Raw genomic sequence first — 27,187 nt, 5'->3', positions numbered from 1 at the left:
ACATCAAAACTTCGTATCTAAAAGTTGCTTCCTTTTGTCTCCTAGAGCGCTCTGAAAAACGTTTTACTCATACTTTCTGCCATTAGTTACGAATAAATACTAATAATCGATTTAAAAGATTAATCAAATATTTGATTTTTTTATTCAATGTAGTCTTTAAATTTTGTTATAAATATTCGCCTCTGATAACTTTTTAAGCAATAATTTTAAATGATTTTGTTCAAAACTATAACTGTATCATCGAGAGCTATTCACACAAATTTTAGGTTGATCTTGTTGGCAACTTCAATGAATAAAACAGCTGATAAGTAGACTACAAGACGTAAATGTTTGGCGTTTCTGTATTCATAAATAGGTCAAATCATATGTTGACGTTACAAAATTTCAGTATGATTTCTTCAAAAATGTTACCGTAAAGTAACTGCATGAAATAACCTCATTTATTTTAATTAAGTTGATTTCATGTGGTGTTTTGACTAGGTTGCAGTTTAACTGAAGTAGTTAGCAAATGGCGGAGTAAGTATTTGTAGTTTTAACCTGACATATCGATAACATTATCACTTATTTAGAGTTCACGGACTAAACCTAATTAACAGTGGTTGAGTGACCTTTGTTTTTAAAAATTAATATTTTTTTTTGAGATTTCGTTTGTACCTTATTGCTCTTATATGAGTTATTACTTTTTATTTTTAACCTCGTAATTTCAGTTGGTCGTGTTGATTTCCGTTTGTAATGGTTCATACTATCGGTTTTAATTTCTTTTTTGTAATATAGAATATAATATAAACATTTTTTCATTGTTAGTGAAATATTATACTTTGTGATTTTGTTGTTTTTTTTGTTCATTTTATTATAAAATGAGCAATACAGTTACGGCAGGTAGTCATAACTGCTACCTGCAGAATATCATCCAGTAGTTATTTTCATTTGCGATAACGCATTAAAGTTAATAGTTTATATATATCATTAGTTTTTGTTAGTACATATATTCATATTAAGTTTGATTTACTTACATGTAAAAAATTGTAATTCATAACAGATTATTTTATATTCATATTTTCTTGTTTACAATTCGGTTGTTAATAGTTAATTGTTCTAATGGTTTCAAGATTAAACATTTTACAATAAAATTGCTTATCAAACAATCCTGTCAATCTATATTCAAATTACACCAGATACACTCATTACTCATAATTAAACATATTTTTGCTTAAGAAAGTACTTTTTCATTGACCCAAATATACCCATGTTAACATAATTGACCTGGTTGTAAGTCTCACATACAGAGTTGCGTAATCCCTTTTGCTGCTGTAACTAGTAAACAATGCAGTTTCTCAAGTCTGATTTAGGGTTTATTTTCAAGAATTACTTCAAATTTGAGACATTTGAAAAACTCAGAACAACCTTGATATACCCCTAGTAAGACCATCTGTTCATTTGTATAGCCATTCCTGAATTATAACTGTTTAATAATTTAATTATTCTACTATTTTCAAAAACTACTAATTTTCAAAAAAGTGGTAGTACTAACAAACAATTCAGCCTACTTGAAGTTGTCATTGGAAAACATTTCTGAACTCTTGAAATATTTACCACAGACATCACTAAAAATCCACCCCAAACACTCACTGTTTGCATGAACATAAACATGATAAAAAAGAAATACTTTATTTCTGCTGTTAGGTTGATGCATTTGATTCGTAACTATGCAAGTTAAATTTTTTTTATACTTTGGGGAAGAACCGTTTAATATAAAGGTTTACATAAAGTGAGAATAAAATTCTCATTGAAATTGACAAAATCCTCATCCATTTAAAAGTTGTTGAATAAGAATGCTGCCTGAAGCAATTCAGTGTGAATGAGAATTCAGCTAGTGATAAAGTTGTGTTAATGATGATAGTGCTGTGTTAATGTTGTACAAGCTCATCAAGGAAAGAATAATTTTTCAGACAGTAGACTTTTAGATTTCCAGATTTGATTTCCAAGAATCTTGTCTTGTCCTACCTAAAGAAATTGTATTCAAAAATTATCTACACATAATTGACCAACTAAATCAGAACGTGAAAGAATGAAATATTTCATGTCATTATACCAAAGAAGAAAGGCCTGTATCAATGGATGAAGAACAAGTATAACACAGAAAACACTACAGAGCAAGCAGAATGCTCTAAAATTATACTCACTATTCCGCATTAAAAGCATAAAGTTGTACATTAGGCAAGCAAAACACAGCTTCAATGAAAAGTACATTGATATCAAACTTCTCCGGAATATTATTCTAGTCTTGCCATTTGTTGTAGAAACAGGTCACAAGTAATATTATCAACAATCTAATATTCCAGAAATGCAGTAATCCAAACCAATTGGAAAATCTACAATTTTTGTGTAACCCCTTATTTCTAAAAAACAGTTAACGTGATTTTGATAAAATTTTAATTAATGTTTTGTAAAGTATCAATTTTTAATATGTTTAGACATTTTTCACTGTAGAGCTTTTCAATTATCAGTTTTTTCTTTGAAAATATTCCTCTGAGATACTAAATAATAATCTCTTAAGGCCTGGTGCACAATATACTGAAAATGACAGTTACTATGACGCAGGTGCATTTTTTCTCCTTCATGAAATTCTTTTTTTATGTATTATGTTTTATTTCATGGATATACTTTTCCAACATTTTTGATTATTAAGTCTTAAAATAAAACAGTAATTATTTATAAAGATGACGCGCATTTAAAAATCAATAATCTTTATATATGTTGAAAATATTTTTAAAAAAACTGTTGCTTTATAGTTTTTGACTTGATTTTAAAATGAAAAATCAAAAAATCTTACGTGGACACCACATGACTTCCTTGTACGCCTATTAAATTACATTTACACATTTTTTACTGCTCTTCATTTGAAAGTGAGATACAATCCTCCCAATTCTTTAATAAAGTGTTTAGTTCACAATTGCTAAAATATTAGTTTTTATTAACATCAATAATTTATACAATTATTAATTCAACAATCTTACCTGAAATATTAGGATAGAGTAAAAGTCCCTTTATTACGCTTTAAATAAATGTAAGTCTTATATCTATCTAATGCTATGTTTTTTAGATTATGATGTAACCATCAACAAAATTAAAACAAAAACGAATAATCAGATGTTTCACTAAATCTGATATAGACACCATGTAACTTACTTGTACGCCTATTAAATTACATATGCATGTATTTTTAAAATGAAAAGCACATAAAATTTTATTTCATTAATAACTTATGATATTGTTTTTATTTATTTTTTTATTGAATTAATTATTATTTATTTTAGAATTGTTTTTACAATCAGAGGTTAATGATTATTAATAAATCAATATATTTAAATAAAAAAAAGGAGATGAAGTCTGATTTGAACCAATTTGCCTTCCCTGTATATGATCCAAAAATTTCATTAATTAAAATTTCCTTTGGCCGTAACTCTGGAACCAGTGAAAATGAGTACCACTTATGATATATTATTGAAAAGCCCTCAATGAGGACTTATTACTGCATTTAAGAAAAAGTCCAAAATCCAATTTTTGGGGGATTTTGGGCTTTTTTGGACACTTGGTTCAGTCAGTTGCAATCAAAAAGAGAGGTGCACAACTAGACATTAAATCAGTCCTAAATCCAAAATTTCAACGTCCTACGGCTACTTGTTTTTTAGTTATACAAGAAATGTACGTACATACATACATACATACAGACATCACGCCGAAACTAGTCAAAATGGATATTTCCTGTGAAATCTGAAAACCAAAATTTTTCGCGATCACAATTCGTCCTTTACTTCCTACAAGAAATTAAAAATTACATATTCCTGTAGCAGCAAGAGTAATATTTTGAATTTGTATCAATATTCTCTTGTGTTTCTCTCTTTGTGATCTTCACAGACTTAAGGGGTCCATGACTTCCATTGTCAGCCTCTTCCACCCATCTCCATCATACACCCCCACCAACAGTCACCAGAGTATGGCCATCTTCTCTGATGATTTTCCTCTCCCTACCTCCCACCTTTTCCTTGGCTCGAACCTAGTCTTATGACTGTTGTACTTAGACTCAGAGCTCTTTTTAAAGTAGTATTATGATCCATTCTTCCCATATGTCTTGCCCGCTATATTATTTTAGATTTGACAATGTTTAGTATTGTTGGCTTATTGTACAGCTCATGTAGTTCTTTGTTTTTCCTCCTATGCCATGTTCCTGCCTCTTCATCCAGCACTGGTTAATATATTTTCCTCAAGATTTTGTTCTTAAAAGACATTAGTTGGCTTTCTAACTTTCTCTTACACAAGTTTCACACACATAGGTTAACACCAGATGTATAATTGTACAGTGCACCCTCTCCTTTACCTTTCTTGAGACTGATCTGAACTTAAGAATACTGTTAATTGACCAGTAGCTTTTATTTGCATTTGAGATGTGATGATGGTCCACTTCAGTGATTTCATTTTTACAGTTTATATTACTCCTAGGTATTATGAAATTATTTGCCTTTTTAAATGAATCACCATTAATTATAATGTATTTGTCTTTACTGACTTTTCCTTTTATAATCATCGCCATATATTTAGTTTTACCTAAATTGATTTGTAGACCCATTTCTTCTGAATTTTCTTTAATTTCCTCAATGTATTTCTCACGACCCTGTGCTGTAGTTCCCATTATTACTATGTAATCAGCAGTCATGAGGATTCTTAACCCTGCTAACTCCACCTCACCAGTATCATGATGTTTTGTAAATGGACAATCAAACCATCTAAAAATGGTTTGGTAAAATAAATCAGTAGTTTGTAATGAAAGTAAAACTATTATAAAATAGTGTTCCATTTATGAACCATAAAAATTATATTTTTACAGTGAAAAGAAATAAGATATATGAGGTAGAAAAACATAAACATTAGATAAAGTTGTTAAGTATGTAATAAAATGTCAGCAAATCAAATAAAAGGATTAATTAAATGCTATGTATTAAACTAATGATTTAAATCTGTTTTTATGTAATTATAATTATTAACAGAAATGAAATGTTTTGAATAGAAAAAAAACATAAAACTTAAATTTTACCTAAAGAAAATCTTATTATTTAACTATTGTGAAATATTTTGAAACAATTTCTATTTGATGTTTTGCAGAAATAAACCTTGCATTTTTGCAGTATCCCAGAAATAAAATTTACTATAACCATTATTTTTACATCAGTTCAGTTCTTTGTTTTCATTAGATTCCCTTAAATGGTTGACTTTGCCATTATAATTTGAGGTAGAGGGATGATTTCAAAGTTTTTTTCTTCATGCATTTTCAAGCGATTGATTACCAATCATATTTCCAAATAATTATTTTCTCTACTTTTTCTAACCAACCACAAATGAAAAGAAAGTAAATCTGAAATATCCTTCCAGTAGCTATTCAAACTGTTACAAGTTATCCTATATTCAAACCTACTATTTTTGGTAGATATAATAACTGCATGAAAGATTATGCTTGGCATCAATTTTCTTGATGTGATATTTATTCTGTGAAGGTTGCTTAAAAAGAGAACTCTTTCCATAGCTTCATTTTATTATAACTGCTTCAGGTGTCTTTATTTTAATGACATTCTTTTTCTCACTACTCCATCTTTTAACTTGGTAAAACTATAACTCCTTATTGCATATCTTCTCTCCTGCCGCTGCATAAAATGTTTTATCTTTATTTACATGTCGATCAGCATACTGTTTTTAATTTTAATATCACTTTCAAGCAGTAGATTAACAAATTTATGCAAAAAAAAACTGTAAGGTTTTTTTTACTTTTGATAATGGCAGTAGGTTGTGTGATAAAATATATTTGTTAAACTATAGAGTATGGCCAGGCCTTTCTCATAGTTTCATAACAACTCTGGCATCCAATCACTTAAAAATATTCATTCAGCTCAGTATTTATTTCTAGAAAAAAAAAATTGTGTGCCATTCCAAGTTAACTGCACAAAATGAAATTTTGCATACTGTAGGGTGTTGGATTTTGTACTGCAAACTATTTGTTTTGGATTTAGAGTGAATTCTAAACCGATTGGCCTAACTTTATTAAAATATATCCTTACAGCTTGTGTTATCTATCAAAGTTGTTTCTAAAATGTAATATTTTTTTTTATAATTGGAAAATCTCTTGACATACAGGCAGTAAAGTTATGTCAAGTGATTTATTCTAGTATTACCTTATTCCTGTGAAATGCATTTTAAAACAAACATTTAGCTTGCAGAATATGCACATTTGTAAAGTCAGTTTCAAAAGTGACGTAAGAGAGTATGTAACAATTGTATCAGAAGTGATAGGGATAGATAATATTTTTTCTCATGTAGTAAATTACTTTTCCTTTATCAACTTGAAGCGATCTTCAACATTCTTAACACTTTTATTATTTCCTGTTCATTGGTCCTAATGTAGGATACATTGCATAACCATCTTCTGTCATTATCATGATTACTTACCCGTGTAAATCAGATTTATTACCACCATTCAAGTCTCTAAAAATTTCTTTCAAATAATTTTAATTAATTTACTATTAAATTACAAATACTAAGCTGTAACCAAGCAAAGTTCTTTGTTTTTAAATTGTATATAAAAACGTTAATCTGATTTTTTTTTTTCTTACTTAAAGAAACAAGTCCTAATATTAAAGCCTTTACAGACTGCTTCAATGCCAGTCCTAATTCATGAATCAGCAAATTTAAAATTTAAACTTAGGTTACAGCAAATTTAAAATCCAAAACTTAAAAACTCAATTTTAATTTGTTTAAATATATTGCACTGGTCAGCTAGTCGGTGCTGTAGACAGCAGTGCTCCCTTCTAAATCACCTGATCCCACATAGATAACTGGCAATACACAGATATTTTTCTTTCATTGTTATTCCACTTGCCTTTTACTTCTCATTAAAATATATGTGTGAAGCTTGACGCAGTACTACACTTATTTGAATGGGAAGTTGGATTGTTGGCTCTTCAAATTTTTTTATAATTTTCTGGAGATTTTACAAATTCAGATTATGTATGTTTGTTTTATAAGATAAATATTGCAAAAAAATTATACAAACATATTTTCAAAACCTTGAAAATAGTTAATAGAATTTTCATAACCTGAAAAATTAGTCATTACAAAAAGTTTTTAATAGTCATTTATTTGTTATGCACTGAGCTGCCTTAGTATACTAAATTTAATATTAATTCATTTATAATGGATGAACTTAAAACTATGATATTAGATTTGAGGAAGGATTTAGCCAAAGAAATGAAGCAGAAAAGGAAAATTGCCAGAAGAAATTAATATGTAGTGCAATAGTTAATTTAATGATGGAATTAATTTCTTTTTTAAAGAATATTGAGAGATATTAATCTTATTATTAATCTAATTGAAGAAGAGTTTAGCTTGTATAGAGACTTGGAAAAGTTTGTTTTTAATTTAATTTAATTACTGATCAATAAAATTTGATCTGCTTTTAATTTTTAATGAAAAAAGATGAGAGGCAAAAGATGATAAAATTAGAAATGTTTTAAACATAATAAATCTTAAAAAATTATGTGAAATTGAGAGGAAATCTGTTAGTGATTAAGCAAAAAAAGAGGAAACTTTTGCATCTGCAGCCAATTCAGGCGTGGAAGCAAAGGAAGTATACCATACCATGATATACAGGCAAGGAAACAAAAGGAGCCTGATTCAAATGTTACAAAAAACTAATTTCATTTAGAATCACCACCAACAGAGAATATTAGCGTTGTAGAAAACAAATTAGATAAAATTATGAAAAGAAACAATCCTAATTTTGTTGCTAGTTGTGAAGAATAACAATTAAATACTTACTATATTGGCATTTAACTTATATGGCTTGAGGATCAAGAATAAGGACTCATCTCTGCGTTTATATAATAATTCCTTTTGATATTATTATTATATTTGATACCTTTGTTAAAGATAAGGATATTCATAGGTGTAATGCAATTTTTCAAAAATTTGACACCATAAAAGATTAACTGCTGAAAGAAAAATCAATATTCGAAGAGTGTCTAGAGACTGTGCCTCTGCTTGAAAAAAAATTAGAAGATAATTGTTCTATTAAGATAAATTTGCATCTTTAAGTAATCATGATATAATGGGAATGCAATCATGTGATGAGATTGTATTCTTAATATCAGTTTATATTAGATGTTACAATTGGTACCATGAGTTTGACAGGCTTAAGAAGTTTTTATATGAATGCCAAAAGAAATTGTTCTCAGAGACTAATTAATTGGGGAAGAACAACCTTTATCTAAACAAGGTCTTACTGCTTTAGCTTTTAGAAGTAATTATAAAAGATCTATAGATAAATCTGTTAACTCTGATGGTGTAAAATTACTTGGATTTTGAAGTGATTTTTGGTTTGACTGACTTAGGGGAGAATGCTTAATGATTTAGCAGGTGAATTTATGTATGTTAGTAAAATTGGGTTGCCTGTCATTGATTATATTTGAGTAAGTTTAAACTTTGTTGTTTTAATTCATACCTAATTATTTTCAGATTATTTTCTTAATATTACTTTTTCTTTCCCGAACAAAAAACATAGTTCAATCTTGAACTAAATAAGTCTTAAACTGAACCTGGTCTAAACAAAACTTAAATACTTAAAATAATAAATTGCAGTATTGGCAAGTATCTGTTACTAATATTACACATAAAATGTATAATATACATGCATTGTAAAATAGAATTTGCTGGTAATCATAATTCAAACCCTGAGTAATGTTTTCAATATAAACAACTGGTTTGATGGGAATTATTATAATTGTTGTAAAAATCTTTTAAATACTAAATAAATTTAAAAGGGTTTTATTCGACATGTGTATAGATAAAATTTTAAAGAAATGCAATTGTGATATGAAAGATTAATTCTTCACAATATCTGAAAGACTTATGGGATGCCTAGATCAGTAAAAAGAGAGGAAGTTATTGTCAGAGTATCAGCCAAACAGTTTTCACTATTTCAACTAGCCAGTGAATGATGTACTTTTCTTCATTCTGTAATATTCATAAAGACTGCTAATTATCATCAATATGTGCAGCCTTTTATTGAAATTATCTCTTAAAGAGGCCTTTTAGATGGACTACAGTGTGGTTTAAATAAAGCAAAGGAGAATAAGGCTCCAGGATTAGATTACTTAAGTAATTATTTAAGTATGTAACAAATGATTTCTCAAATTAATTGATTTTAGTGTTTGACAATGTGAATAAAGATGATTGTTTTTAAGATTATTTCAATGGGATATCACTACTAAAACTATGATTGTCTCTACAAACTGTTCTGTGATGTTTGAATCACCTTGAATCATTTTTTGAAGTTAAACAGGGTTGTGTTTAACTTCTTAGCCATTTTGTAATCGGGTCAGAATGACTAAGAAAGAAAAGTGGCCCTTCCAGAAAAATATAATTGAATCACAGCTTTTATTTAAAATAACATTTAATTAAAAAACTGAATAAACGTGAGTTACATCTTATGGTTTGGCATGATTTTATAGTTATAAATATCTGAATTGAAAAGTCAAAAAGACAAGTTTTTGAAATGGTTTCTCAGGCTGTTTTATGTTATAGTGCACAAATTTGGGACAGTCCAAAAAAATTGAAAAGTTTTGAAATACTTTATCAAAAAATTGCTTAAGTTGCCATTTTTGCATTTGGAAACTGTTATATTGCCACACGTATACACTTTTTACATTATATTTATATCTGTAAGATATTAAAAATACCTAATGATGGCCTTATTAAAAAATTATCATGGTTTAAATAAATGTATGGTATTTTAAAGATTTCAAAAATTTGAAAAGAATTGCCCTTGACTAGTATACATGATTGAAGAAGTTTATTTGGAGGTGTGCATAATAAATTAGAGAAAATTTTATAACAGATAGGAAACTCGGTTTTAATTTGGGTAATAAAGGTTATTTCTATAGTGAAATGCCTTTTTCTAGTAAAAGATGGATTGTAAAGATTAGAAGCAGTATTCCTAAGCTTAGTTGTTTACCATAAAAAAGGAAATCTTCTGGATTGTGCCTCGTATGTGGTAGTGGGAAGTTGAAAGTGTTAAATCATTTTCTGATAAATTGATCCAAGTCTTGCGGATGTTAAATCAAGATGGCTAGGAAGGAGTATTGTATGTATACATCTATGAAACGTAATATCAGTTATTGAATGAAAGTGGCTGAATTTCTTTGATTATTTTTTTACTAAGAATGCTTACTTTACTTGTTTAGAGAAGAGTTTATAAACCCAAAGTTTGGGATAGTTTAGCTTGAGTTATGTTTTAAGTCTCAAAGATCATTTTTTTATTTTGGTTAAAGTTTAATGTTTTTTTTAAGTTTACTGTAGTTCTCATTTCACATTTACTTTAAAGAGTTTATTGATAAGTTCAGTTTATGTAGTTATAAATGTATGTAATTGTATTTATTATGGCAGCGGTGCTTTGAAACACAATAACCTGTCTAGAATCGTGGTGTAAAATGGCTGGACTCGCGTTTTGTCCGGACATAATGAAATATATTTGATTTTCACACTTGAAAAACTACAGGGTTAGATTTCTAGGATTGTGATTTGACCAACAACTAACATGGGTAACACATAAAAGGAGTTGAAGATAAATGTTTGACATGCTGAGAGTTCTATCCAATACTCGTTGGGGAGCTGATCATGTATGCATGTTGTGCTTCTACAGAGCTCTGGTCCATACCTACTTAGATTATGACTGCATGGCTTATTCATTCACACAGACCATCACATGTAAGATGCTTGATGCAGTTCACCATTCATTTATCCGTCTGGCTACAGGTGTGATTCTTTTAAGCCCTGTAGTAAATCTTCTAGTGCACAGTGGGTGAACCATCTCTTTGGAATAGATGAAACCAAATGATATGCTCCTATGTAGATTTCATTACAGCGCAGCCCAACCAAATTATCATCCTATCTTAGATGCATTTTTCTCTAACCTGAATGTTAATCGATATGAAGAATGGCCAAACTCTACTGCCTTGCTAGCAATTAGAGCCTATTGCTTTTTCTTATCTCTAAATATACAATTACCTCCTGTTACTCTACGTTACTACACCCCTTGGTGACCTTCTCTCATGAATTATTGTTTTAGTCTTTGTCAATATCCTAAAAAGGACATGAATCCAGTTATCTTACGAGAAAACATTTTTAATATTGTAAATAGCATGAATCCCGATGCTATAGTTTTCAACAGATGGCTCTAGACACAATAATTCTGTTGGTTGTACTGTTGTAGTTGTCAGAAGAACATACATGTTTGGTCTTCCCAGTGTCTTCATTGTGGAGCTATATGCTACTAACAAGGTCTTAAATATATTTATCCCAACATTCTGACACTTGTCTGTTCAGATTCCATGAGTGACTGCCTTGCAGAAGATTTGTGACATGTACTCCAGACACCATGTTGTCTGTGATATACAGTCTGTTATTTCTGAAATGACAGCGCAACACAACCAACCATGAGCTTCTGCTGAATCCCTAGTCACATTGGAATTTGAGGTAATGAACACACTGATCGTGTAGCAAAGGAGGCCTGTTTGTAGCCTCCTTTTACTAATTTTGTTGCTTTGAACAATGTTTGCTGTTCTCTGAAGAGAGTGGTTCAAGATAAGTGTCAAAGTGAATGGAATGCTACTATTAACAATAAACTTAGTCCAAATATACTAGACAGTTTTCAGTAATATGGGTCACATGTACTGTAAAAGTACTTTGTTTTTTTTTTATGAAATTTATTAGAACCTCCATAATTCATCACCTTTCAGGTCATGGAATGATAAAATGGAAAAATGAAATTATAGAATTCATGAACATTTTCTAAGTTGTACTTTTCAATACATTAACATATTATACTTTCAACATTTAGCTTTTGTCTTGCTTTATCCAGTATATTTTATCTTCGTTGTTCAATGTGTTTTCACTAAACAAAAGTAATGATTTCTTTTTCAATCACAAACTTCATATTTAACTTCTGTATAATTTTTCTTCATTTTCATTCTCTTAACTCTTCATCTGATATGTTTTCACTCCCAAATATATTTTAGTATGAAATACAGCCAGATTGTTTTTAATAAACACACACGACTTAAAATCTCATTTTATTAAGTGTGTAAATTTAAATTAACCTATATCATTTTGATTTTCTCTCTCTCTCTCTCTCTCTCTCTCTCTCTCTCTCGCTCTCGCTCTCGCTCTTGCACTCTCACTCACTCTCACTCGCTCACTCACTCACTTTTTGTTTTATAGTAGAAAAACCAAGGTGATGCTGAAGAAGACAAATCCCGAAGTATAGATGAAATGGAAAAGCTAAAATAAGATCAGTTTAATTCAACATAGTTGAATTTTCTCAAGCAGTAACTTTTTTCGGAATAGTTATGTTTACTTATAATAATCACAACATTTTTCTACACATGGAATCTAGAACCTTAAAATACAAAAATAATTTGACTGATAAAATTTGATAGTTTTTTAATAAATTGCAAAATGAATATCTCTTAATAAAAAACACTAGAATGTTAAATTTTGATCCTTTCCTGTTTCTTTGATATTCCTTATTGTTTCATTTGCCTTTATGCCATTCGCTTATCATGCTAGATTTTATATTAATTTGCTATTAAATTTTATGCTGTTTGGTTTGTTAAACAATTTAATTGCATCACTTTTTATCAGTGATTTTATTCCTGGTAAATTTTGCTCATCCCCTTTTGTGCCTTTTTGAAATTTATTGAATGTTTCTAATATATGGCCATGCTTTGATGCTTTGGTAGCATAGACATTTAATTTGTATTGCCAGTGGTGGATTTGGAAGGCCTGTTTTACTTCATATGCACTTCAGCCATTAGGTTAGCTTGTGCAGCTGCTAAAAAGTAAATAGAGTCCATCCACAACCCCCTGTTGTTCTACAGGTGTACACTGACAGCAGGGATATGCTGATTGTTAAGCCCTGGTATCCTCAGCTTGGAGAACCTACAAAGGTGGTGTGTGTAGGAAACTTGCATACAAAGCCAATAATAGGGAAGAAAACATCAAAAATATGTAAAAAGATGAGTGATGAAAATAAATAATTAACCCATCATCAAATAGGATCTTACCCAGGACCCTTTGAATGCAAAGAAGTTCTGTTCTTTGTTGATTGAAAATTTTCTTCTTTTAATGTACTAATAAGTCTTCAATAAAAAAAGTCAAGCCAGCTTCTCAGTTGCAAAAGATTAAAATTTCATTCTTCTGTAAAACTAACATTCTTTTCTACTACACTGGCATATTTTAATAAACCTGCCTGCTAGCGCGCGCGCGCGCGTGTGTGTATGTGTATAAAACCTTGTGAAAATTCAAAAAATTCATCAACATATTGTACCACTGTGCCAAATAACCCAAAAACAACTACTGTAGCTGTTATTTCTTTTTACTTACTTATACGAAGTAAAGAAGTATTTTGGTTGCAAAAAATTTTGGTGTTCAGATTTCAATGGAAATGTCCATTTTGACTATTTTCACCATGATGTTTGTATGTATTTATCTCGCATAACTCAAAAACGATTAGCAGTAGGATGTTGAAATTTTGAATTTAGGATTGTTGTAACATCTAGTTGTGCACCTCCCCTTTTGATTGCAATCAACTGAACCAAAAGCTACCAAAAAGATTTGAATTTTGGACCTTTTCTTAACTACAGTAATAAGCCCTCATTGAGAGCTTTTCAACAACATATCATAAGTGATTATGATATGTCTTATTTTCATTGGTTCGAGAGTTATAGCCAAATAAAATTTTAATTAATGAAATATTTGGATCTTATACAGGGAAAACACATAGGTTCGAATCAGACTCCTTTTTTTAAATTTAAATGTATTGATTTATTAATAATTATTAACCTCTGATTGTAAAAACATTTTTACAATAAATAATTCAATAATAACAATAAAAAAAAAAAAATGAAAAAAATCAGAGGTTATTAGTGAAATAAGATTTTATGTACTTTTAAAAATGTGTATATGTAATTTAATAGGCATTATTACATATATGTGTATGTAATAGATTTGATGAAACATCTGATTATTTAATATTAATTGAAAATTATAATTTATAATCGTATTATTTTTGGATTTTCTAGTTTAATTTCTGTTTAATTTAAATAAAAAATTAAAGATTTATTTAAAGAAAAGATTATTACAACTTTACAACATTAAAATCAATCATTTACTAGATGTGGCAAAAAAGTAATACAAAAATTTATTCTATTTTTATACATCAATCTTATCATCTTCAAAGTAGTTCCTTTGGACTGCTACGTATCACAGCAGAGGCATTATTTCCATTATTTGTAACAACACTGGAAGGCTTCATCTGAAATTACCTCAGCTCCAGTGACAAAATGATCTCGTTTTGATCCTGGAAAAAAAGTCACACAGACTAAGATCAGGCAAATAGAGGGCTAAGAAACCACTACAATATTTTTTTTTGTCTAAAACTGGTTGGAGATAGCCATGTAATGAGGGTGTTGTCATAATGGAGCATCCAAATGTTCAAAATGTCCAGTTTGACTCAAAGCACACTTTTTCTGAGCCTTTTAAGGAGTTCTTTATAAAAAAACTTGTTTGACTGTTTGTCTATAGTACACAAATTCAATACGAACAATCCAGCTACTGTCAAAAAACAAATCAGCATGAAATTGATTTTTATTTCATAATTCAAGCTTTCTTTGGTCGAGAAGTGTTAGTGTACCACTCTTGATCTTGATGTTTTGTTTCTGGATCGTTCTCGAAAATCCATCATTCATTACCAATGATCACAACTGAAGAAACCTGGAGAGGGGGGTCATTTTCTATTCTATTGAGAAGGTCAAGGCGCACATTCTTCTGATTGTCTTTCTGTTCAGTGGAAAGGTTTTTTAGCACACACCTTTCTCATGCCCAAATGTAGAGTCAAAATCTGATGAAGGGTAAAACTATTTTAATTGAACACACTACTAGGCATCATTCCCAACATGAGTCAATGGTAATGCACTACAAAAACATAACTTCACTTATCATGCTCTCTAAGGTTACATTGTTACCACACAAGTTGAAACTTTCACTGAGCGTCTGGGAGTGGCTGACTTACAAGCTATGTGAAGGAGGGCCTGCATTGTTGCCAGATCCCTCCCAGTATTGCCAGTTTCATTACTGTTCTGCCACACTTCATAATTCTGATACATATAACAATATGGTATCAAACAATACACTGAACATCATGTGAGATAAAAACATCAAAAGACTGAAAAAATCCATTTTTTTTTTTTTTTTTAAGATATTGAGTTACGGTGCATGTGAATGTTTTATAAATCTGCATCTCAATTGAAAAAGGGATATGAAAAATGAAAAAAATAGCATCTCTTACACAAGGCATAATATCAGTTATCTCACCAAAGCTAAAATCCATCAGAGAATAGTATTATATTCAGTATTATTAGATCATTTGAATGATGAAGTCATGTAAAATTCAACCAGTTCTGACAGAAAAGTATTTCAACATCATGGCAGTGAACCAGTTCACAGACTAGCAATTGTATAACCATAATTATATAAATTGCTCATAAAATTGCTTCCATATTCACCATACTCTCCAGATTTAGTTTCATGTAACTTTTTTCTGTTAATACTTTCGTAAAACTCGAAAAATGGCTTGCTGGAAAGAGATTTGAATTAAACAATGAAGTAATCAATGAAATATAAAATGCAAACTTTAGAGGTTTCAACAGGTAAATTTTTCTGATGAAATAAAAAAGCTTGAATATCACTGTAATGAGTTCATTGAGCTAAAAGGAGACAGTGTAAAAAAAATTATGTTTTCATTCCAGAAAATTATTAATACTGATTATATATTTAACTCGCCTTCAAGAATCCCCGATGGGGAGTCTTACTCTTTAAGACTGGGGATCCCCACGGCCCTAGCCTGCACAGCTTTTCTTCTCACTACATCTCAAGCTGCTAAACCTTCTGCACCATACACATACACTACACAAATTAGAACATAAACTCTTACACAGCAACACAACATCTTACTCGTACAATCGGTGTTGTTGAAACACATTACAAAATGAACTGTAACCCTAAGTGGAAACAATCATTCTATTGGGTGGATGGCTCTACATAGCGAGTCTCAAACGATGTCCTCTGGGCACCAGGGTGAACCCATTTGTATGCGGCCCAAGCTCCAGTACGCACGCACACTCTGCTGGAGTGGTTCGTTAAATCGCCAGTACATGTGGGAATGTCAGTCTCAATTAAGAGTCTTTCAGTGGTTGTTGGTCCACCTAAACAAACCAACAAAAATGGAAGTTAGAAAAGATTTCGATCTACATCAGCCGAAGATTTGTCAAGCGACAGAGACAAGTAATGTAAACAGAGTGCTAAATTATCAAATGTAAGATTTCTTATATTGAAATGTAAAGAAGAAGGTAGATTCTTTTCTAAGGTTTCTCCTTTTTAACAAATAAATGCATAGTAACAGCTTGTGGCTCATCGATATAAATTAAAAAGCTTAAGAGTGGCACCCTCTTGATTGAGGTGAATAATGATGAACAAAGCCAGAAGCTCATAGCCCTTAGGTACGTAGGGAGGGGCGAAGTGATAGTGGAGCCATACACTAAATTCCATCAAAGGAGCAATTTTTGGTGTGACTTGTCTGGGGTAGAATTATCAGATATCTGAGAGTAACTATCACTGCAGTCTGTCACTTCTGTATAGAAGATCTTGAGGAAGGAAATTGTGTTTATGTGCCAACATCCTCCTTTATCCTAACCTTTTCTACTCCAAACTATTTCTGGAAGATTAATAATTGGCTATCTTTATCTGTGTGCAACCTCATATACCTAAACTGAGACGCTGCTTTCAGTGTCAGCATTTTGGTCACAACAAAATTTTTTGCACAAAGGAGCAAGGTAGTGCGCATTGCAGCTATACAGGACATGATGATAGTGCATACACTAAAGCTGAAAATGTATTAACTGTAAGTTTTTACGTTCAGCAAGATCTTGAGAATGTCCCATTTATAAGGAAGAACTATATTATAATCCTTATTGTCCCATTTGTAAGGAAGGGCCATATTAAGGATTTGTATTGAACAGAAAATATCCTTTCTAGAGGTCTCTTCAAGGATGTTGAGGTGGATGAAATGCATGAAGAAACAAAGCACTTCCTTAAAGTCTTACTTCCTTAAAGTCTTTTTCTTATTAGTCACTAATAAGAAAAACCAAATAATATATGATAAATAATCTGCTCACAGAGTTTTACATATAACAGGGATAAAGTAATTCTTATGGGTACAAATATTATTCATTAAAATGTTTGGGGTCTCCATTCTCACCATGAGGATATCGAAATCCTACTAAAGTAAGAAAATCCTTTAAACTATATCTGCAGGAAGCACCCTTCCATTCCCAGGATGACGTATCTTTTTGCGGCTACATCTGCAAGAGTGTTACTATCAAACTGGGGGTAGAGGACGTGAAAATGTGGCTCTTTTCCTAAAGGAAATTGTATTAGCCACGTGGATTCCACTGGCTAAAAACATCCTCACAGTCTGAGTGAAGATATTGGCCAAATGAATTTGTGCCATTTGTTATTAGATATTCGCAAAATGAATTCTTTTTTCTTTTGATAAGCTAAGGCATGCCTTGAATAATTCTCATGACACTTCCACTGAAAATGGTAATATCAGGCTCAGTATTCTATCTCACTTCCCGGATATTACATTGTGATGTAGTTGTAATGTAAATTACTGGATTGTGGTTTGACCAACAATTAACGTCTGTTACACATTTAAAGGAGCTGAAGGAAAATTGCTAAACATGCTGAGAGTCTTATCCAGCACTAATTAGGGAGCTAATCGTGTGTGCATTTTGCACTTCTACCAAGCTCTGGTCTGTTCCCACTTAGACTATGGCTGCATCTTTTCTTATCTCTAAACATACAATTATATCCAGTTCTTACTTTCAACATTATTATCCACATTGGCAACCTTCTCTGATAAATTACTGCTTTAGTCTTTGCCAGTACCATAAAAACTGCACAAATCTGATTATCTTGCAAGAAAAATTTTATGTTTTAAATAGCATGAATCTTGATTACTTTATACAGACAACTCTAAACACAATAACCCTATGGATTGAGCTTTTGTGATTGGCAGTAGAACTTTCATGTTTGGTCTTCGCAGCATCATCCAGTGTTCTTATTGCAGAGCTGTATGCTATTAATAAAGTCTTAAATATAATTAGGCCACAACAACACATACTTGTCCTTTAAGATTCCATGACTGCCATGCAGTCAATTAATGGCGTACTCCAGGCACCAATCTGTTATTTCTAGATGTACAACCTTATTATTTCTGGAATGACTCAGTGAAAGATAAGTTTAAGCTTCTGCTGAATTCCTAGTCATATTAGAGAAATTTCTGGCAATGATCTCGCTGATAGAGCAGCAAAAGAAAAGAGGCCTGTTGGCCAGCCTCCTTTCACCAATCTTGTTTCTGATTATCTTTTCTGTTTTCTTAAGAGGGTGGTCCATGAAGAATGGCAAAGTAAATGGAATTATACCTTCAACAATAAATTTCATCCATTTAAGAACACTGTGTCACCATGGAGTTCCTCATGCAGGAATAACTGTCAAGAGGAGGTTATTATCTGCAGTTTGCAAGTAGGGCCCATTAAACTTACTCGTGGACATCTCATGAATCAGACTGATGCACCCGTTTGTGTTCCCTGTGACTGCCAATAAATGGTACACCACATCCTTTTGGACTGTGTCTGTTATGCAGTATTGCATCAGAACTTTAAACTAGGGGCTAACATCCAAATATTTTAGGCAACAACGTATTGAAGTTTTGTAATGTATGATTTTTTAAGGCCATGCATCTGGATTTAAATATTTGATTAAAACTAATATATTTTTGGCTAATGGCAATTATTGGTTAGTTAGATTTTTAACTTTTTTTTTTTATTTTGGTTGTATTTTGCATACCGCATAGGTTTTCTACATCTGTTTATTTACTTTAGTAATTTTGTATCCAGGTGCTGATAAATCACCCTGTTTTGCACCCAGAAAAATAAATTTTCAAATAAATTATGCATTTGTAACTAACTGATTTTCATTTCAATTTTTACTTTAATTTTAAGATCACAAATCAGTAAAAATAAATCTGATTGTCTGCATATGTTTTGTTGCAATTTATTTATCAGACTCATCAGTCAGAAACTAACTAAACTGGTTGTCTGTGTGGTAAAGTTCATTTGCTAAATATGTATTATGTGATGACTTCCTTTTTGTACTATTCGCTTATTTATAATAATTATAAGTTTTAGGATAGGATGTAATGTCAGTTTCTGGATTGATATTAATGTGAATAGTTTACATGTTCGTATTTATTTACTGCAAAGGTTAGCAGAAAAACATTTGTTTCTCCCTTTAAATCCCTTCATTAAACCTTTAAATAAAATAAAAATACTTAAAGGATTTTTCTTACCATTTTTTTTTTTTAACTAACCTTATATCATAATTATAATACAAACTCTACATTCAAATATTGCAAATTGCAATAGACTTCTCTCAGTAATTTGAACTAATTAAAACAGTGCTTGTTCAGATAAGTGAAAAATTCAATTACTGTATTGAATTAAGTATTAAATTATGTATTAATTAAGTATTGAATTAAAATTCAATTACTGTATTGTAAGATCCAAAAATCAAGTGTTATGTTGGAAATAAATAAAGTCCTCTTGTTAAAAACAAAATTTCTCAATTTCATGTAATGAATATTTATGCATTTTTTATTCACACAGAACATAATAATCATAAGAGTTGCAAACTTTTAAAAGGAAATCTTAAACATTTAATAATGGAAATACATTTTTGAAATGTTATGTTAGATTTTCTATAAATATATACTGAAATCTGTTACTTATTATTATTATTATTGAAATTGATTATATTTTTAGGTAATGTATATATATATATATATATATATATATATTTTTTTAGAAGTTAATGATTTTTATAGCATTTATTTATATTGCATAGAACATCTGTAAAAGACATATATCTTACACCATATAAATGCATATAGTTTCTCTGCAATCTTCATTTATGTACATGCAGCACAGTAAAAAATCAACGTACCATGATGAATAATGTTTTTCAGAAGTAAAATTGGTTAAAGCCATACATTAGAATGGTATTATTAGTAACCATTTTCATAAATAAAGATTTTCTTTTTTTTGTAATTTTATTTCTTAACCAGTTTTATCAATGAAAAACTTTCCCGAATGACATTATTATTCTTATTATGATTACTTTTCTCTCAATTAATTAATTTCTAACAAAGTTATCTCTAACTTCTACTTATACTACATATGTTACTATAATTTATTTATCTTGTGTATTGGCGGTTTTATGGGTTTTTTTTTTCAGTTATTAAAAGTTAGTTTTTCCAATTTTTGGCATCTTACACTTGATTTACAAAATTGATATTTGTATATTTTATGCATTTTAGTAAACCTTACATTAGTGTGTTTGGACCAACTTGATCGCTTACAGTGTTATTGCGTAATGATTATTATAAAAGTTTTATTTTGGCAGCCATTCATGTAATTTTGTAATCCTCTACTCATCTGAAATCAAAATCTGAGACAAAAAGTGTTCACATACATATGCATACATATTGAATTCATTAACAAACTGTTCGTTCATTAAAAATTACATTAAAGTTTTAAAAATAGATTTTTCATTTCATTTTTGCCATCAATCATTTGTTTTGTTTAATGCTATTTTCCATTCTTTTGTGTTATGTATTAATCTCTTAGCCCCCAACTATTTATAAATCCTATATGCTCAGTTAACCATTATATATTAAAATGTTTACCATTACTGTCTTTCTACCAATTTTTCCCTCTCCAGGTGTCCCTCTGTCATCAAATTAACTGAATATCCTAATACGTGACCCACCAATCTAGTTCTTGTTGCGAGATTCTGCCACAAATTTATCTCCTGTCCTATTCTTCATACACTCTTCATTTTAAATTTTATGAATCACCAGTTTTCAACAGCCTTTTGTTATGCTACCCTTCTAAAGTCTCCATTCTTTTACCTTTCTGTTTTGTCTATTACCCACTTTTGACTAGACATTTCAAAAACTCATTTCTAATTCTTAGTTGCTATTTAATAGTAGCAGACTTTGTTTTGTGTAAAAATTTTCCTTGATTTTGCATTTACTTCCTCAATTTGGTAATCTTACTACTTAATGACAAAATCTTCTCATTTCTTGTATATTGTGTTCTCTTTGTTAACATTTAATTCCTTTTTGCTTTGCTCTTATTTATTTATAAAGTAAATTTCTCCCCTAATAACCAGTCAGTTGCATATGATATTTCTTATAACTCATCTTTGGTTCCTGCCAAAAGAACAGTATCATCAGTAAATCTTAACACATTTATTTTTTTAATATTTTAATACATGGTCAAGTAGTGATGTAGTAAGAAGTTCTGCAAGACTTTTTATTCATCTCACACTGGAAATCATTTCCAGAAGAGTATGTGGAATTTTTTTCTATTTTTTTCTTATCATAAAAAAAATCTGTTCAATTGATCTCCAGTAATGTTATAATAAACAAATAACAAATTGTTTTAAATAAACTCTTTTTTATTAGCTATAGATTCTTATTTTAAGCAATTATTTTTTTTTATCATTTTCTTAATAAACTAATCAGAACATGGGGAAATTATGATTGTTATTTAAGCGAAACCCTCAAAAAATCCTTTACATTAAAAGTAACATTTTTTAAGAAAATCCTTGCAGCTTCAAAGAATCAATAATAGAAGAGTAAAAAAAGGATTGCTAGCATGCAGTACTACTACCAAAAATAATAGGATAATTATATGGTTATTACCACCAAAACAAATACCTTTTTTTCTAACACAGCAATCGTAGTTTTATGATGAAATTTGTAAATTATATATAACAGATTATTAATTAAAAATGTCTTTAATGTTATTTTAGAATGACTTTTTATTTTTACAAATTTTATTCTTCTGTGAGATTTTTTGTTTTAATGTTATTGTTGGACCCTTCATGTGTAATTTTTTGAAATAACTTTAAATTATGTTGTTAATTTGAATACTGCCTTTAATCTTGTTTTATAATAATGAATATCTTCATTTTTTAAGGCTAAAAATTTTACATTTGTAATACTTTTATGTATCTTCTAAATTGAAACTGTAAAAACAAAATATACTCAAATTACAGAAACTTGCCTACATGAATAATCACTTTTGTGTACAACAAAGTTTTAATGGTATTTATCAGAATTTTAAAAATTCTGTGTAGATTAGAACATGATGAAGCATTCTACAAAACAATTCCATGTATAATATAGTATATGACAATGAAAAATTGATGAACGGCCTTGACTTATTATTATTTATTATCTTATAAACACTTGCCTACAGTAACCCCTAAAAACAGGGATAATATTGCTGGTAATAAAATATGTCTCCATTGTTTTGTTTTTTGGCTGATAATATTTATGTGTTTTGTAAATAAAAAATTATTTTTTTAATTAGCGTTATAACAACATATATGGTACATTAAAAAACCTTTATCACCTATATTTTTATTTCTTTTATTGTATTGTTTAAATTACTTGAAACTGGAACATTTCAATTTTTAAACAGGTATGTAAGGTATAGGCTTTAATTTAGTTGAAGTAATTGAATTTGTTGGTTTTGTAAAAGATCTGAGTTTTAGAAGTATTAAGAATCTGTATATTCCATTTACAATGTTTGAGATTTTTTTATTTACTAATATGTATATGACTAGTTATGTGTTTATAAATTCCATTTTGCTCTTGTGATCCACGATTGTCAGTTTCCTTATTGTTATGACAGTATATTTAATACTTGTTTAATTATAAATGTTGAAGTGTAATTTTGTTATAATAATTAATGGATTCATATCCTGTGTGCATTTTGTAATAACAGGTTTTTTCTGTCATTTATTTCTTTTTACCTTGAATCTAAATACATCCTATAATTTCCTTTGATACATTTACCTTTATTATTTTTCCATTACCCTACATTTTTTATTTAATTATAAATGTTAATACAGGTGTTCTATAAGAACAGCAGTGTTAAACTTATTTAATTTTTATAATTTTATTTTATTTCTTTCAGGGAGGAAACTTCTGTTGCAAGCAATGGGGGAAATAGTTGGTGGAATTCTTGGATGAATACAGCTAAAACAAAGGTATTGTATGATTTTTATGCAGTTGTATTATGTATTTTTAGATGACTCAAGCTGTATGTCATCTTTAAACATTTAATGGTCCCTGAGGTCATGGTTTTTAGCTACTTTTCCAACATTTCCTTACGTTCTTAAGTTCAGGTAGAATTTGGTGATATTATAATCTAAAGTCCTTTATTTTTTACTGTATTTCAATGTATTATCTATGTTTAGTAGTTTTGATAAAAAAGTTTCAGTCTTCTGAAATTGAAATTGTTAGTGCATCCAAGCAGTCCATACCTGCAGTTAATATGTTGCTACTGTTTTGAAAGTCAATAAGATGTTCAGTTACTAAAAAGTAATTCCTTTGCTGCACCTGGTATACCTCCTTTCAAGGTCACTCGCTCATTCTATAGCAAAGCCATGGGATATAGTTAGTGTTGAAAACCAGTTGGCGACATGTGTTTAGGTGCTTGAAAACTGATGCACAGAGCAAACAACGCCACAAATAATGAATGTATTTTGTGAACATTTTAACAAGGACATACTTTGTTGTGATACCTGATTGGAAAAGAACATGCATTTTCTTTCAGCAGTGTGAAAGACAGGTTGCACAGTTGAAAAAGATGACACATATGCAAGTATCATGTCACCATAACTGATTCAATTGAGCAATCTCCATTTAAATTTATTTGTAAACAAATGGCTAACTTAATATACCACAGACAACAATGAATGATCATATTAAATAAATTTAAGAAATGCTTATAAAAGTTGGTTGACATATGAAACGTTCCATTGAATGGAATATTAATTTCTTTTTTTATGAATAAATTATTAGGTGGAAACATGGAACAGCATATTACTGTCTGATATGCTTTCCTAATACAATTTCTAGTTGCAGTGTTGTTTTCTGATGAATGTAAAAATTATTACAGTTCATCAGCCGGAAATGTGGTTTTCTGGACCAAGGGGAATCCTTATTTTGTACTCAAGTTGGAAAGAAATTACAGTATACATGTATGTATGTATATGGATTAGGATAAATCATATTTTTTGGAAGGTTACATGAATGATGATAATAATCTTCAAATGTTGGAAAGATGGTACACATCAAATTGAAGAGAAAGGTGACGTGGGATGTATGTCCACATAAATTGTAATTGCATTTTCGAACACATTGAAAGAACCCATGATTAATCAACTTGTTCTATGTTATTTTAGTTATACATTTGTGTTTCAGTTAAGTTTATTGTAATGTATTCTGTTTTGAACAATCAGCTCCTTTTTTCATTTGATTAAGTTAAGTTACATTATATTAATTATTGAAAAGGCACTAGATTTTAGATTCTTGTATAAGATTTTTCTACGTTCATGTTTTTTGATGATTTATATTATTTCTGTTTTTTGGAACTGTGTAATTGTTTTTGATAGCAGTGGATAACCAACAAAAATCTAGTGCTGTTATCTGTTTAGTGAAAATAGTTAATCTAAGTAATGAATTAGTATTAAAACAACTATCAGCTTCATATATAATAGTATTGAAAATTACAGTTTGTGTGATATTGTAAAGAGAAGCATGAACTATTATAATTTTCATGAATTAACATTATTACACTGGAATAAAAAAAAACGTCATGAGAAAAGAAATATCTTCTTATGAATACTTTTTTCTATTTAAAAAAAATTTTTCATGGCGTTACACAATCCTTTTGTTGATTAAATTAGTTTAATCCTTGATTTTATCTTAACATACAGCATACAGTCACAGAAAACTTTTATAATTACATACTGAGGTAAAAAATGTTTTTTTTAAACATACACAGAAAGAAAGAGGAGGATTTTGAGCGTGTTTGTGTGTGTGTCATTTTAAATGTTAGTCTATTTTATGGTAAGTTTTGTAAAATAAACTTGTTATAATTTAGTTAGTTACTCAGCTTTAAAAATGGTTAGTGTTTTAAATATTTCATTGTTATTTTTATATTTATTTATTTAGAGATTTTTAATATAAATAAAGAAAGAGCCATGGTAAACAGTTATTGGAATAAGCTCAGAGATAGAAAACAGTCCAAGCCAATAACAAACAGAAATGTACCACTATATACACATTTTGACCCAAATAGTATCACCAGTAGACAATAATGAAGATAAATCTACATTAAAAACATATGTATTTTACATGATGTATTATATCATGGTATTTATTTTTTATGTCTAATAACATTTTCAGAAGTATTTTAAACATTTTACAAATTAAAAATAACTTATTTTGTTGATAATTTTATATATTTTATCAAATGAGAAAAAATTAGGCCTGTGTAAAAATAAGTTAAAGTATGATTACATAAAATATCTAGCTTATGATAACATTAGGTATTGCACGATGGTGATATAATAGTAACAGATATTGTTTAATGCATATTCATACACATACATAAATGAGTGTCATCGACCTCAAGAAATATGTTTCTACAACTAAACACACACACGCACACACATATATACACAATTATTCATATATGTACTTATACATATGCATGCATTTACTTTTTCAGGCCTTAGTCCAATTTTTTGCTTGTAGAATATAAATGTTGACACCTTCTGATCTAAGACTACATTCAGTAATTTCCAAGTTATAATTCATTTAAATAAATATATATAAATCGTATAAAATGTTTAAAATTAACAAAAAGAAACAACTACAGTCAACCCATATTGTCTTACAGCTTTTAATAAATTGTGACCTTATATTTATTGAAAGAATAAATACAATATTTATTATGAAATAAAAGGAAGAAGATAACTGTATGATTTGAGATTGCAGAATTCTTTAGACAGGAAATGACTAAACAAGCTTTCTGAATATTAAATAATCTTTATGATTTTTAACATATCATGTACTGTGTATCACTCATTGGGTTATTGAGTTTGCTAAATTATTTATAAACATTTTTAAAAAATGTTTAATATCTGATTTTTTTTTTTTAGTAAAATTTTTTAATAACTTGAAGAATTTTCAATAATTAAATTTAAAATTATGAATATATTTGAATATAATAAACTTAGATTACATGTTCATATTTATTGAATTATGATCTTCAAATTTATTACAATTATTTTTGTGGTTACTTTACATACACGCACGCACACAAAATGTATCACATAGTTCTCCCAGGACTTTCATAACTTATTCTACTCTTGAAATTAATGGAAAAAGTTCATATAAACATATGCCCTAGAATACTTCATTTCAAATTACGACTGGTGAAAGATTTCACTCAGATTCCAGCAACCCTGATGAAATGAGGTCATACTAAAATTTTTAGGATGTTAATTAAGGGTCAGAAGAGTGATTTCTTATGGTTTTTGATCTGAAAAATCGAATAAAATGGGTCCCAGTATTGTACCTGCAGTAGTTTTTGAGAAATTGAGGTGAAAACCATTAAATTGGAGTAGAACCCCTGTTTTTTATGTTTGGTATACATAACTTTGTTAAATAAGTAATAAGCACATTAAACTTTTAAACAAAACTTGTCAAAAATTTAATTCTGAACTAAACTATGTAAGATAAGTTGAATTAAACAAAGAGAAGTTAAAAAAAATTCTAATTTTTTTAGAAGCAGTACACTAGACCAAAATGCATTATACATACAAGTTTAAAATAAATGTTTAAAATGCCATTTTCAACACATTTCTTGGCATGCTTCTGTACTGCTTTTGTAGCCCTTTTTGTTCAGGGCTGTACGTAAGTTTCTCAGCAGTATTCATAATACAGACAATTAATTCCTCTCAAGAATGTATTTTTATTTTGTATGCGATATTATTACCTCCTCTATGAATCATGAGACCTTGCCGTTGGTGAGGGGGC

At 29.5% G+C, this 27,187-nt stretch overlaps 1 protein-coding gene across 7 annotated transcripts in view; it reads left to right on the top strand.

Moving 5' to 3' along the window:
- The first annotated feature begins 282 nt into the window (after positions 1–282).
- Positions 283–27,187, top strand: part of LOC142325415 (BSD domain-containing protein 1-like) — an 82,746-nt gene continuing 55,841 nt past the window's right edge. For 4 of the 7 annotated variants that reach the window (XR_012756542.1, XR_012756538.1, XR_012756539.1 and 1 more), the window contains exons 1-2: positions 283–516; positions 23,271–23,343. Coding sequence is in view for 2 of the 7 variants with exons in the window: in XM_075367168.1 (XP_075223283.1) it covers positions 509–516; positions 23,271–23,343 (81 nt within the window). In the remaining 5 variants the exon portion in view is untranslated. The remainder of the gene's footprint in view (positions 517–23,270; positions 23,344–27,187) is intronic. The other 3 variants (XR_012756541.1, XR_012756537.1, XM_075367185.1) reach the window with 1 other exon arrangement.

This window comes from Lycorma delicatula, chromosome 1 (genome assembly GCF_047948215.1).
Source record: "Lycorma delicatula isolate Av1 chromosome 1, ASM4794821v1, whole genome shotgun sequence".
Classification (NCBI taxonomy): Eukaryota; Metazoa; Arthropoda; class Insecta; order Hemiptera; family Fulgoridae; genus Lycorma; species Lycorma delicatula.
This window is presented reverse-complemented; position numbering and strand designations above follow the sequence as displayed.